The sequence below is a fragment of the Diceros bicornis genome, chromosome 24 (assembly GCF_020826845.1).
Source record: "Diceros bicornis minor isolate mBicDic1 chromosome 24, mDicBic1.mat.cur, whole genome shotgun sequence".
Lineage (NCBI taxonomy): Eukaryota > Metazoa > Chordata > Mammalia > Perissodactyla > Rhinocerotidae > Diceros > Diceros bicornis.
Genome location: NC_080763.1, coordinates 12,248,564 through 12,260,826, shown reverse-complemented (window position 1 = coordinate 12,260,826; position 12,263 = coordinate 12,248,564). Strand labels below are relative to the sequence as shown.

At 39.1% G+C, this 12,263-nt stretch overlaps 1 protein-coding gene across 4 annotated transcripts in view; it reads left to right on the top strand.

Annotated features, from left to right (window-relative positions):
- Positions 1 to 12,263, top strand: part of KCNH5 (potassium voltage-gated channel subfamily H member 5) — a 310,565-nt gene that overhangs the window by 93,867 nt on the left and 204,435 nt on the right. For all 4 annotated transcript variants that reach the window (XM_058567075.1, XM_058567076.1, XM_058567077.1 and 1 more), the window contains one exon: positions 1,215 to 1,641. In XM_058567075.1, coding sequence (XP_058423058.1) covers positions 1,215 to 1,641 — 427 coding nt within the window. The remainder of the gene's footprint in view (positions 1 to 1,214; positions 1,642 to 12,263) is intronic.

The following is a 12,263-nucleotide window of genomic DNA, read 5'->3' as shown; positions in this document are numbered from 1 at the left end:
TCTTTAACTTCCACAAGGTCTGCTGTTTCTGCTTCTCTTTGTTCTCTCTCTTTCTCTTTCAAATTTTCTTTTTGCAAAATTTCAAACATATATTACCATCCAGAGTATAGAATAACCAAATGCATTCTTAACCTTGTTCACCTTAACTGTCAAGCACTTTACGATGCCATAGTCAGAGTCTTATTAATGTCACATCTGTTCCACTCTATCAACCAATTCCTCCACGTCGGTCAGAATTAAGCCAAGAGTAAATTATGTTAGATTCCCCGTCTCCTCTCTGGGAGGTGGAATTAGCAGTAAGGGTGTCATGGACTCCAGGAGAGACGCTGATCAGGTGAGAGCCTCCTCGGATCGGATCACTGCTCCGTCTTCCCTCCCTGCATCGGAATGCCTTTGTCTTGTCTCCCCAGTGGCTTATTATATGTTTCCAAAAAAGTAACTGCGGAATCTTTGTTGGTTGAATAATATCTACGCTGTTTCCATTTGGATAATACTGTATTTGGTATTTTAAGCTTCTCAACAAAATATAGCTTTTCTTGCTGCTGTTCCCTTGTGGCATTCTTTTCTAGGACTATTGCTAGAGGATGATAGGATTTCGTAGGTTATATACCCATTCTAGGTTCACTTCTCGTTTTTTCAGAGCTCTACAAATTTAGTGCTTATCACGACCAGGGCAGGAGGTAGTGAAACCAACAATGACATTTGCTCAGAAGTATTTCCTGTGTGCTTGCCAGTAAAATTGGGATTTCTTTCTCAGAAGTTTTGCTGTTCATAGCTGTGATAAAGTAAGAAATAAATTTAAATCTTTTAGAGTAGAGGAGAAGTTTTATAGTAAGAAGAAATAAAAGGTCTGAATTCATCATCCTATTTCTATCTTCTGTATATATTGCATTTGAGGAATTTTTTCCTTTGGTTTTACTCTGTGCTATTTATACTCCGCTGATGAAAATAAATTGGGTCTTCCTTAGCTAATGAAAAGTGGTTTTATCTAATAATTCACAAATATCTTATTTCTGAGTGGGAAGGAATCTGAGTTTTTTTTTTTAAAGTATCTTTATCATTTCAGCTTTTTTGTGTTGACAAAGTCAGGGCTGTATTATGTGTATGTTCTTAGCATACAAATGGTGATCAAGTTCATGAAGGTGAGCCATTGTATTGTTTCCCCAGCCTTTTCTTTTCTGAAAGTGTCGTGTCATTTCTTTTCTTTTATTCAGGGAATCAGCAGTCTCTTCAGTTCTTTAAAAGTGGTGCGTCTCTTGCGACTGGGCCGTGTTGCTAGGAAATTGGACCATTACCTAGAGTATGGAGCCGCAGTCCTCGTGCTTCTGGTGTGTGTGTTTGGACTAGTTGCCCACTGGCTGGCCTGCATATGGTACAGCATTGGGGACTACGAGGTGATCGATGAAGTCACCAACACCATCCAAATAGACAGTTGGCTCTACCAGCTGGCCTTGAGCATTGGGACTCCGTATCGATACAATACCAGTGCAGGGATATGGGAAGGAGGACCCAGCAAGGATTCACTGTATGTGTCCTCTCTCTACTTTACCATGACAAGCCTTACAACCATAGGATTTGGAAACATAGCTCCTACCACAGACGTGGAGAAGATGTTTTCGGTGGCCATGATGATGGTTGGCTGTAAGTATCTTTTTTTTCCTAAAAAATTATTGTTGTTGGTACTTTTCCAAGCTCCAATCTCTGACAGGATTAAAATGAAACTGCTTTGTCTTCAGAAAGGTGTTTAATCCATATCATGTGCATTGGTTTAATTTTTATTCAGCCTTAGAAAATAAAAATGCAAAATAATGTATTTTACTATTTATTTATTTATTTATTATTTTGTGAGGAAGATTAACCCTGCCAGTCCTCCTCTTTTTTTTGTTAAGGAAGACTGGCCCTGGGCTAACATCTGTGCCCATCTTCCTGTACTTTATATGGGACGCCGCGCAACATGGCTTGACAAGCGGTGCATTGGTGCGTGCCCGGGATCCGAACCTGCGAACCCCAGGCCACCAAAGCAGACCGCATGCACTTAACTGCTACCACTGGGCCATCCCCTGTATTTTACTTTTTAGAGTGTATTAACACATGAAAAACAATGTGGATAGAGTGTTACAAAAATCAGAATGCAAACTCTGTGACTTAATTCTATTCATAGCTTTGTACCTGGCAGAGCTTTTTCCAAGGGAGATCAGCATCTAGACAGGCAGCATCTGGTACATTCCATAGATTTTGTTGGCAATGCATTAAATTCGGCAAAAGCAGACAGGATCTGATGTGAGATACAGTTTAGAAAATATTTTAGTTAATAATTGACTTCCTGAATTAAAGTTGATCTCAGGATACACTTTTATGTAGGTTTTTACAATTAAGACTAATAAGAAAGGTTTGTAAATCTAGTCTCCACTACAAACACTCTAGGTTGAATATATGCCTGTTTGAGACAAAGAAAAGATGAATAAATATAAGTTTATTCAGCAATGACAAGAGTATCTAGGATTTAGCATGCATACCTGAGTACTAAATGTATTGATGGTGTTCTTGGGAGTAGAGTGCTCTCTAAAGGAGTGGAAGCTAAGAACAAGATAAGATAAGAACATTAAGGAAATTCATACTAAAGAAGATGTTTTAATAGAAGATTTTGAGGGAGACTTCGCCACCATCTGTATCTTCAAGTTAACTTAGATGATTTACCCAAGCCTAGTTCTGATACAAAGAGTAACCTTAAGATCCTGAAAATATGATTAATGTATTAGCACTTGTTAAGCCTCTGAGTCATGGTCATTGATATTTGGCCTAAGCCATCCCATTTGAGATTCCACTTTGCAGAGTTCTACATTTTGACACTGATGGGAAAGATGTTAAAGTCCAAAAGTGTTGGCTGGCCCGTGAAGGGTCAATATCTTGGGTTGAAGCAAGGTAGTTTGCAGAGTTCAGAATGTCTGAAATCTCCTGGAGCACCAGTGTTAGTGGTTGTTTAGCTTTCCTCCCTCTATACTCCTGTGAACAGGGACAGAAACAAGAATGCACAGGTTCTACTGCCTGGTTAGAGGTAACAGAGGGAGAGTGAGAATTCCAAGTGCTGTTTGCTCCAGAGCCTTTTAGGAGGAAAATGTTCTTACATACAAAGAGATCCTGATGATTAATTAAACTGTTAACTACACATCAAAAGTGGTAAGATATATTGGCAAAAAGATGCTTTATAAATTTAGAAGAGAACATTTTGTCAGATGTGTTTATTACTATACTACTTTTAATATTTATATAATGCATTTTGCCTTAGACTTTAGCATAGTTAGATTTAAAAAATTTTTATTTTGGGGTAATTATAGATTCACTGGAGGTTGCAAAGATAGTATAGAGAGGGCATTTGTGCCCTTCATCTGGTTTCCTCCAGTAGTTACATCTTATATAACAAGATCAACACTGGCATTGGTACAATGTGTGTGTATAGTTCTGTGTTGTTTTATCACATGTGTAGATTCATACAACTATCACTGAAATCAAGATATAGAATTGTTCCATCACCACAAAGATCTCCCTCAGGTTACCCCTTTATAGTCACACCCACTCCTTCCCCTAAGCATCCCTAACCCCTGGCAACTACTGATCTGTTCTTCATCTATATAATTTTGTGATTTTGAGAGTGTGATATAAATGGAATAATTCAAAATGTGACCTTTTGAAATTGGCTTTTTCCACTCAACATAATCCCCTTGAGCTCCATCTAAGTTGTTGAGTGTATCAATAGCTCGTTCCTTTCTATTGCTGAGTAGTATTTCATGGTTTAGATATACCGCTGTCCAACCATTCATCCATTGAAGGACATTTTGATTGTTTCTAGTTTTTGGCTATTACAAATAAAGCTACCATGAACATTTGTGTACAGTTTTTTGTTTGGACATAAGTTCTCAGTTCTCTGGGATAAATACCCAGGAATGCAATTGCTGGGACATATGGTAAGTGCATGTTTAGTTTTTTTAAGAAATTGCCAAACTTTTGCAGAGTGAACACGCTAGCATAGTTAGATTTTTCAACAAGAGAGTAATAGGAAATAAACTTTATGTAGAGTTGAAGGACATGGTTATTCACTTTGTTTCTCAGGCCCCGAACTGGGGAATCACTTTAGATTCCTATTTTTCTCATGCATTCCTCTATTCATAGTGAGTCTTGTTGGCTTTACCTTCAAAATACATTTCGTTATTTTTTTCCACTTCCATAGTTTACCACCCAAGACCAAGTCACCGCCATCACTGGCCTGGATGTCTGTAGTCACCTCCTATATGTTCCTTCTGATTTTACTTTTGTCCCACAATCTCTACCCAGAAGCTAGAGTCTCCTTTTTAAAGTAAATAAGATCATACCGTTCATTTCCCTGCTCAAAGCCCTCCAATGTTTTCCATTGCACATAAGATAAAATCCAGACTCCCTACCCCTCTATCAGAGCCTTAGGGGCCTGGCCCTTGTCTGCCTTGGGCACTTCACTTTCTACCAATCTTGCCCTCGCTTCTTCTATTCCATCCACACCGGGCTGCACACAGCAAGCTCAGCCCTGTCTCAGGGTCTTTGCACTTACTTTCCCCACTGCTTGTAAGAGCCCTTGCCTGACTTAGGCCCTGGACTCATGCAGGTCTCCACTCAAATCACTCTTCAGAACTTCCCCCCAATACTCCCCTGCTGTAAAAAACCACCCCAATGCCGATCACCCTTATTCTCTGCCCTGGAACCTTTTTCTTCATTGTACCTCCCAAGACTTTAAAGCATGTTTACTTTGTTTTTCTTTTCCTTCAGAAAGTAAGCCCTATGAGTGTAGGGCCTTTGTCTGCCTTTTTTTTGCTTCTGGATACTCAACTTCTAAACAATTGTTAATGCCATACTCAGTCTCAATTTGTTGCATGAATGAATGAAGTTAAAGATGTCCTTAATGGTTATAATGAGGATCTCCTGTCCATGAATCCACTCCAGTTAGGTCTCTGATGAGGACACATGCACACTTTTTGAATTTTGGCCCTGATTCCTTTGTTAAAGCCCTGGTGAGCTCACCTATACTGTCTGCCCTTGGGAGGGTAGTAGCTCCCTTAGCTGGATTGCCCCAACCCTAAGTCTCCTACTAGGCTGATGATAAGTTTAAGACGCTAGTCAATGGAAGCACCAACAACCCTTTCTCCCACCACTTTTTACCATCTACCTTCTGAATCTACCTACGTTGGAAATTTTCACATAGACTCAGTTGAGTTTTCAAAACTTCATTTTGTTCAGAATTGGTCCCATTCCTTCTCTACTTCATCTGTAGCCTTTTATATTGCTATCTCTAAATTTCTTTCTCCTCTCTTCTTTCCCTTTTCTGTAGTTCCTGTCTTGATTTCAAGATGAAGACCTAGTGTTAAAGTTGGTTCTTTTTCTTCCTAAGTTTCCACTATTTCCTTTCAACACCTGAGCAGTAGTTTTCTGTTTCTAAACCAGTTTCTGACATTTTTTGCCTGTCGACTTTGGTTTTCTTTTTGTGCCTCCGAATGAATCTGGTTTCTATAGCCAGAGTGTTCCAAGGAGATGCCTTTTAATTTCCTTCTTAGTCCTTGGGTCCTTAATAATTTCAAAGCATGTTTCCTTTGCAACAACCCGAAAAGATGATAGAAAACTGTCAAGACTTATGAAGTGTTACAGTAACTTTCCACAATTACAAAATTTCTTAGATACACATGTACAAAATATCAATCAAGTGTGGCTATTGCAGCTGTGTGTAATCTTAGTATTATTTTTTTTTCTACAGTAACACCAAGGAAAACAAACAAAAACCAACCACCAGTGTTTCCAGAACCCAATATGTGTTATCAGCCATAGACCTAGTCAGGGATTTAGTGGTGTGTGTGTGCATGTGTGATGGGGAAGGAGGGTGAGAGAAGAGGGAGATAGGAAACAGAAAGGTGCGTGCTTTCAATTGTGCTAGGATTATAGCCAATCTATGCTGGCTATGAGAAGCACCACATGTAACCTTATAACGCAGTAGCTGAGAAAGATGTTTTATCAAAAGGTTGAGGGAAGCACCAACTGCCTGTTTTCTGTTGAGAAAAGTAATCACTACTTGTAAATGATACCTCTTTTTCTGGAGAAAGTCATCTGAAATTTTTGTGACTTCTAGCAAAATTTAGAAATTTCAACGGCAGCAATTCCAGTTCCTACATCCTTTCTGAGCCCTCTTCTTTCTTGAATGGCCTTTCCTCTCTGACTCCTAGGTCCTTTCCCCCTGATGCTGAATTTCATGTGGATTCTGTCCAGGAACACAGTCTCAAGGTTCTCCTTGTTGGTAACAGACATATCTTCAAACAAAATTTATGACTGTGGCCTCCCTTCAATCCCAGTCACCTTAAGTTTCCTCTTGTTCTCTTCTATGTCAGCAGAATCAGAGTATTTCTCTTACCTGCTACTGAGGAGTTGCTTAGTCTTAAATCCTTTTATCCTACATGTGCTCAAGGTGGAGAATCCTCCTGCTCAGATTCTAGAACTGGAAGGGTTGTTTGGATCTTCTCAACGTATGTCGACCACCATGCATTCTTTACCTGAAATTTGTCTTTTCTCAGTTTTGGCATGCTCTGTGCCTTGAGTGAACTCCATGGCTCTGGTAGCAGCCGTTACTACCCCAGGTAGCAGCCGTTAGTACCCCAAATAGCAGCCATTACTACCCCAGGTTGCAGTCGTTACTACCCCAGCTCCTCTTCATTCCTCGGTATCTGTCCATTCACAAATGAACCTGACTACTCTGCTGACCTTCATGAAATTCACTGCCACAGGGCTTTTGTGAAAGAGGATATTTTTGCAGTTTAGTTCTGCAGCAATTGTGGAAAATGGCCTACATTTTTTTTAGATCAAGATGTGGGTAATCTCTTTGCTAATTTACTTAGTAAATACTTAATGATGCCTTCCTGAAATGTTTTCTAATCCGTTTCATTTATATAATCTTATTATTGAGCCCCTAATAATTTTATTTTTTCAGAAGACTGGCAGGCTGACTAATTTTGCTTCTATTCAGAAAGCACCTTAGTACAGTGATGATTTGTTTTGGTGGCTATAAAGCAAAGGAATATGAATATGGAATTTTTTTCATATGATTATCCTTTTGTCCTAATGTATTTTTATTAATCCTTTTCTAAAGATTTATCAAGAAAGCAATTGCTTACTTAGTTCCTTCTTCATTACTAAATAATCACATAAAATGTATTTTAGTTTAATTCAACCATTATAAAAAACTATACTTTTGCATCTTTCATTACAATTTTATAAAACAAGAAACACGTAAAATAAAAATATAAGCTATGAATAACTTTTTGTCATAAGTAATTCATGACCAACCATAAATCTCTCTCTTTCTCTCTTTCTATTTTTTGTTTGCTTTGTTTTGTTTTAATACACTATTAAATATTAAATTAGTAAACCTGTAGACAGCATATTCAAAGGACTATAATGTTGGACTTTGGTTATTTATTTTATTTAAAAGCATTTTTTACTCTTTCCATTGTTGCCTGCTTAGTTGCTAAATTGAGGCAGCCTGACTCACGTGATGTATGACAGTCAGAATCTGTCCTGCTGGGATGCCATGCAAACAAAGTCTTCAAAAGTAAAACAAAGCAGGGCTTTGTTTTAAAGCCCTGTGGTAACCGCTATGGTGGCATAGCGGTTAAGTTCACGCGCTCTGCTTCTGCTGCCCAGGGTTTGAGGGTTCGGATCGTGGGCGTGGATTGGTGCACCGCTCATCAAGCCATGCTGTGGCAGCATCCCATATACAGGATAGAGGAAGATGGGCACAGATGTTGGCTCAGAACTAATCTTCCTCAGCAAAAAGAGGAGGATTGGCAATGGGTGTTAGCTCAGAGCCAGACTTCCTCACACACACACACACAAAGTAAAATGAAGCAAAACTAAAAACTCTAAATATGAAAATTGCTAAGGTTTAATTGGTAGATAGGAAACCCAGTCATAATAATGCTAATCTGCAATTTTCAAATGGGATGTAATTGATGATAGCTCAAACATCTAAGAACTTTCTGTAATTGACTAGTATGGTGTATAATGCAGCGAGCAAGTGATTTAGCACATTTAGAAGTATAGCAGGACCATCTGCCAGTGGGATGTGTACAAAGCGAAATTTGAATCTCCATGTGGGTGGTTAAGGGCCACCAGGGAGCATTTAGTTACACACTGGTCACTCAGCACGCAGGGGAGACTGATGCTGCACATCCTATTCTCCACTTGATGAGCTCATTTAGCATTCTCTGTGGAGTTCAGATAAAAGCCAAGCTGAGATTATGGGCATTACCCTTACCTTTCTCCATAGGAAAAGGAAATACTTAGAAGATGGTGAGACCCAGAGATTGGGAGAATATAGAATAAGTTTAGGGCAAAGGCCTGTGTGACCATGGAGGATCTTTGACTCTCTCTGGATTTTGTTTTTTCAATTGTGAAATGTAGGAGTTGAAACAAATGACTTTTAAGGTCCCTTCAGTGCTAACATTCTATATGTCTAAGATTCTGTTAGTGCATTATGTCATGGTCCATAGGATTGGGCTGGTTATTGGAGATGAGGCTAATATGGAAAAGGAAGAGGGGTCCCTTAAAGGTTTTAGGGCTTTTCATGTATATTGCATACCTTGCTTTATGGAGAGTAAGATATGTCTTGTATGGGATATGTTCAGTAAAGAGTTAAGAGGGGAGACTGTCAAGGAATATTATAGAGAAAAGAAAATATGCTTCTGGAAAGAGAAGTGTTTTTTCATACTGAAATTAGGCAGCTAGGAAGACTGAAAGACATTTGCTTCCAGGCATAGGAATGGGGCCCAGGGAGCAGTCTGTACACCATGTCAGTGGCGACTCTGAAGGATGTTTGGCCCAGATGGAGATCCAGGAAGGTTTAAAAGCGAGTTGTTACCCTTTTCCAATATTAAAAAAAAATTCGTTTACGAATCTTCATATGAGACTTCAGGTGACTCAGATATAACATTTAGTTATACGTTAAATTTTTTCTTGCCCTTGCTATTATGGTGTAGGTAGGAAATGGAGTGTGAACATGCTGATTTTAATTTCTGGTTTTAGTTTTAGCCAGATGGAGAGAGCTTTAAGCTTAATGTTTATTTTGGAAACTGGGTCAATTCTTTGTGTCTGCTTTACCCCTGCTTGTAAAAAAGACTTTTTCTTATTTTCTTCTCTTTTCTTTAATGAGCTGAGTATCCCATGAAGAAAAACATTTCGTGGAGCCCAAAGTTCAGGGTTATAGACACCTTTTTCTCGTAGTTTAGTAGTTTCAGACGTATAGTCAAGTAGTTAGAAAAAGACCATGTGAGGTGCACTTTATTCCCTGTTTCTCATTCAAAATAGAACTTGTGTCTTCTGCAGGAATATTCTCTTATACTCATGTTTCTTTTTACGCCTGGTCATATTTTCACAAATCCTCTCAGATTCTGTAAAGGTCGAATTTTCCCAGAAAACAACAGGAAATTTTCTCGGTGGCCTATTAACTAGCCCGGTCTCTTTGTGAGGGCTTGGTCTCTGGAACTACCTTGTGTCCCTGTATCACTCAAAATTATTTAATTCATTCAGCATTGTGCCAGGTGTTCTGGTAGGTATTTGTATTAGGGAGACAAGCTAGATACTTCCTAGCCATCAATGAGTTAGCAGTATGGTGAGTGTCAGACAAGAAAATCACTGAATCATCTTTCTCTCTCTCTCCCATTCTCTCCGTCCCCATCCCCATCCCATCTCCATCTCCATTCCCATCTTATCTCCATCTCCATCCCCATCCCCGTCTTCAGCTCCATCCTCATCTCCATCTCCATCCCATCTCCATCTCCATCTCTGTCTTCATCCCATCTCTCTTTATACTGTGAACTAAGAGCTAAGACTTTGAACAGGTGAATAAAGAAGTTAGGCTGAATAGTAAGGCTGGAAAGAACAGGGTCTGTGTTTGTCCTGTTCTTCACTGTATATTTAGCACAAAGCATTGTGTCTAGTTGATAGTTGTACTTATTAAACACATGTTGCATAAATGGATGAATGAAAAAAGTTCACCTAGCCTGAGGAATCCAGGAAGGTTTCTAGGAGGAAGTGACTCTTGAGCTCAGAATATAAAAACAAGTAGGTAAATGAGGCAGGACTTAGGTACTTTCCAGGTAAAGAGAACAAATGTTCTCTTGAAAACACAGGCATGAAGTGGGTTGGCCTTTTTGCTGAACTCCACGTATTTCGCTTTGGCTTAAGTGGAAAGTAGATGTGGATGGTGAGCAAGGAAGGAACCAAGATGTCAAAAAGCTTTGCATAGCTTGATGAGGAGTTTGTCTTTTATCCTAAACATTGTGGGATAAATAGGAAGAATTTTATTCTTTAGTATGAAAGATGGATTGGAGGAGATAAAGGCTGTGGGCAGAGAAACCAGTTAGGAGGCTGTTGCAGTAATCCAGGAAGACATAAACTGAGGTGATAGGGACATGGAGGAGGGTGCAGTTTTGAACTGGCCATTTTTTTTTTTCTGTAAAGGGTCAGATTGTAACTATCTTAGGCATCACAGGCCATAAGGTCTCTGTTGCAACCACTCATCTATGCTGTTGTGGTGCTAGAGCTGCCACAGACAGTACGTGAATGAATGCGCATGGCTGGGTTCCAATGAAACTTTAAACAGGTGGCAGGCCAGATTTGGCACGAGGGCTGTAGTTTCCCACGGTCTAGCGTAGACAGCATGGTTTGTGAAAAGACCATGGACTTTGGAGTCAGACAAACCTGGGTTCAATTTTTTTTTATCACTTGTTAAGAACTTACATCAATTATCTAAGCCATCATCCATAAAATGAAGATGATAGTCCCTACCTTGCAGTGATTTGGAATACTCAAAAAGAGATTGTGTGTAAAGTTCCTGAAACATTTTTTTGAATTGTTATTGGTAAATGAATGAATGTGTGGGATATGGTAGAAGGAACAGTTCAAAAGTATTTGTAGATTACTGGCTAATTCAGCTGAGTGAATGACAAAGCTCTTTTCTGATATAGGAAAGAGCAGGTATTACTGGGGCGAGAGGGTAAGTTCTTTTGGACGTATTGAATGTGAGAGTCCTGTAGGTCATAGTTAGAAATGTTCGTTAGTTAGGCAGTGAAAGGTGTGGTTTTGGGTTCCAGAGATGTGAGGCATGGAGAGGTCTCTTTGGGAGTCACAGTGTAGAGAAAGTAACTGATATCATGAGAGTACAGGATAGAGACAGAATGAAGCTGGCTAGGGTGGACACTTGAGGAATGAGAGCCACAGAGGGGTGAAGAAGAGAACCTGGAGACGTAAAAAGGAAGCATGGCTCTGGAAGGAGTTTGTTACTAACAAAGGACGAGAGAACTTCAAGATGGAAGGGGCACAGCGAGACAAATGGGACATGGAGTCAGGAGATCTGGCTGGCATTGGGAGGTCATGGGTGACCTTCCACAAGTAGTTCATTGGATAGTTGAGGGGAGAGAGCCACATAGGGAATTTGTCTTCATGGGATCTAAACCTTTTTTTTTCTTACATGAAGGAAAATAATTTTATTAGTAGCCATTAACCAGGTGCAGGTAGATTATACTTACACAGTATTTTTCACTGCCAATGACGCTTTTATCTGAATTACCTTTCAAGTTTAATAACATATATTTGAATTAGATTATTAGACGTATTACATGTACATAGAGTTTTCCTTTCATGTTACAAAATAGAAAATAAAATTGACTCAGAAGGAGGTTTTTATGAAATCCTACTTTCTAAGATAGGTGTTTTAGTTAGGGGAGAATTTTATTTACTGACGACTGCAAGATTATATGGTGACCTTCCAATAAACTTAGTGTTGGTTTGTATGAATGTGTTTATTGCCTGGGATAAGTTGTTACCCAGGAGGTGAAGTAGTGCTCTGTTAGCAAAAAAACATTTGAGACTTACATGAGCCTCACATACATCAAGGATCAATTGATATATGATTTTAGTTTTGCTGGAAATAAAATACTTAGAAAGTTTTTTCACAGGTTGAAAAACTAACAAATTCATAGATGAATATATTTAGAATTTGTTAAAATGAATGTCATATTCAATGGGCCTTATGCATGAACTTAAGAATTGCTTTGGTATGCTCAGAGAGGGGATTTTCTTTGGAGCAATTTCTAAGCCAGTTCCTAAGTGACTGCTTCTTACCTACTTATTTAATATTTATGTGAATTGTGATGCCTGAGTTGGGCCTCCCTGGGAGTTCACAGGCCAAGAACATGGTC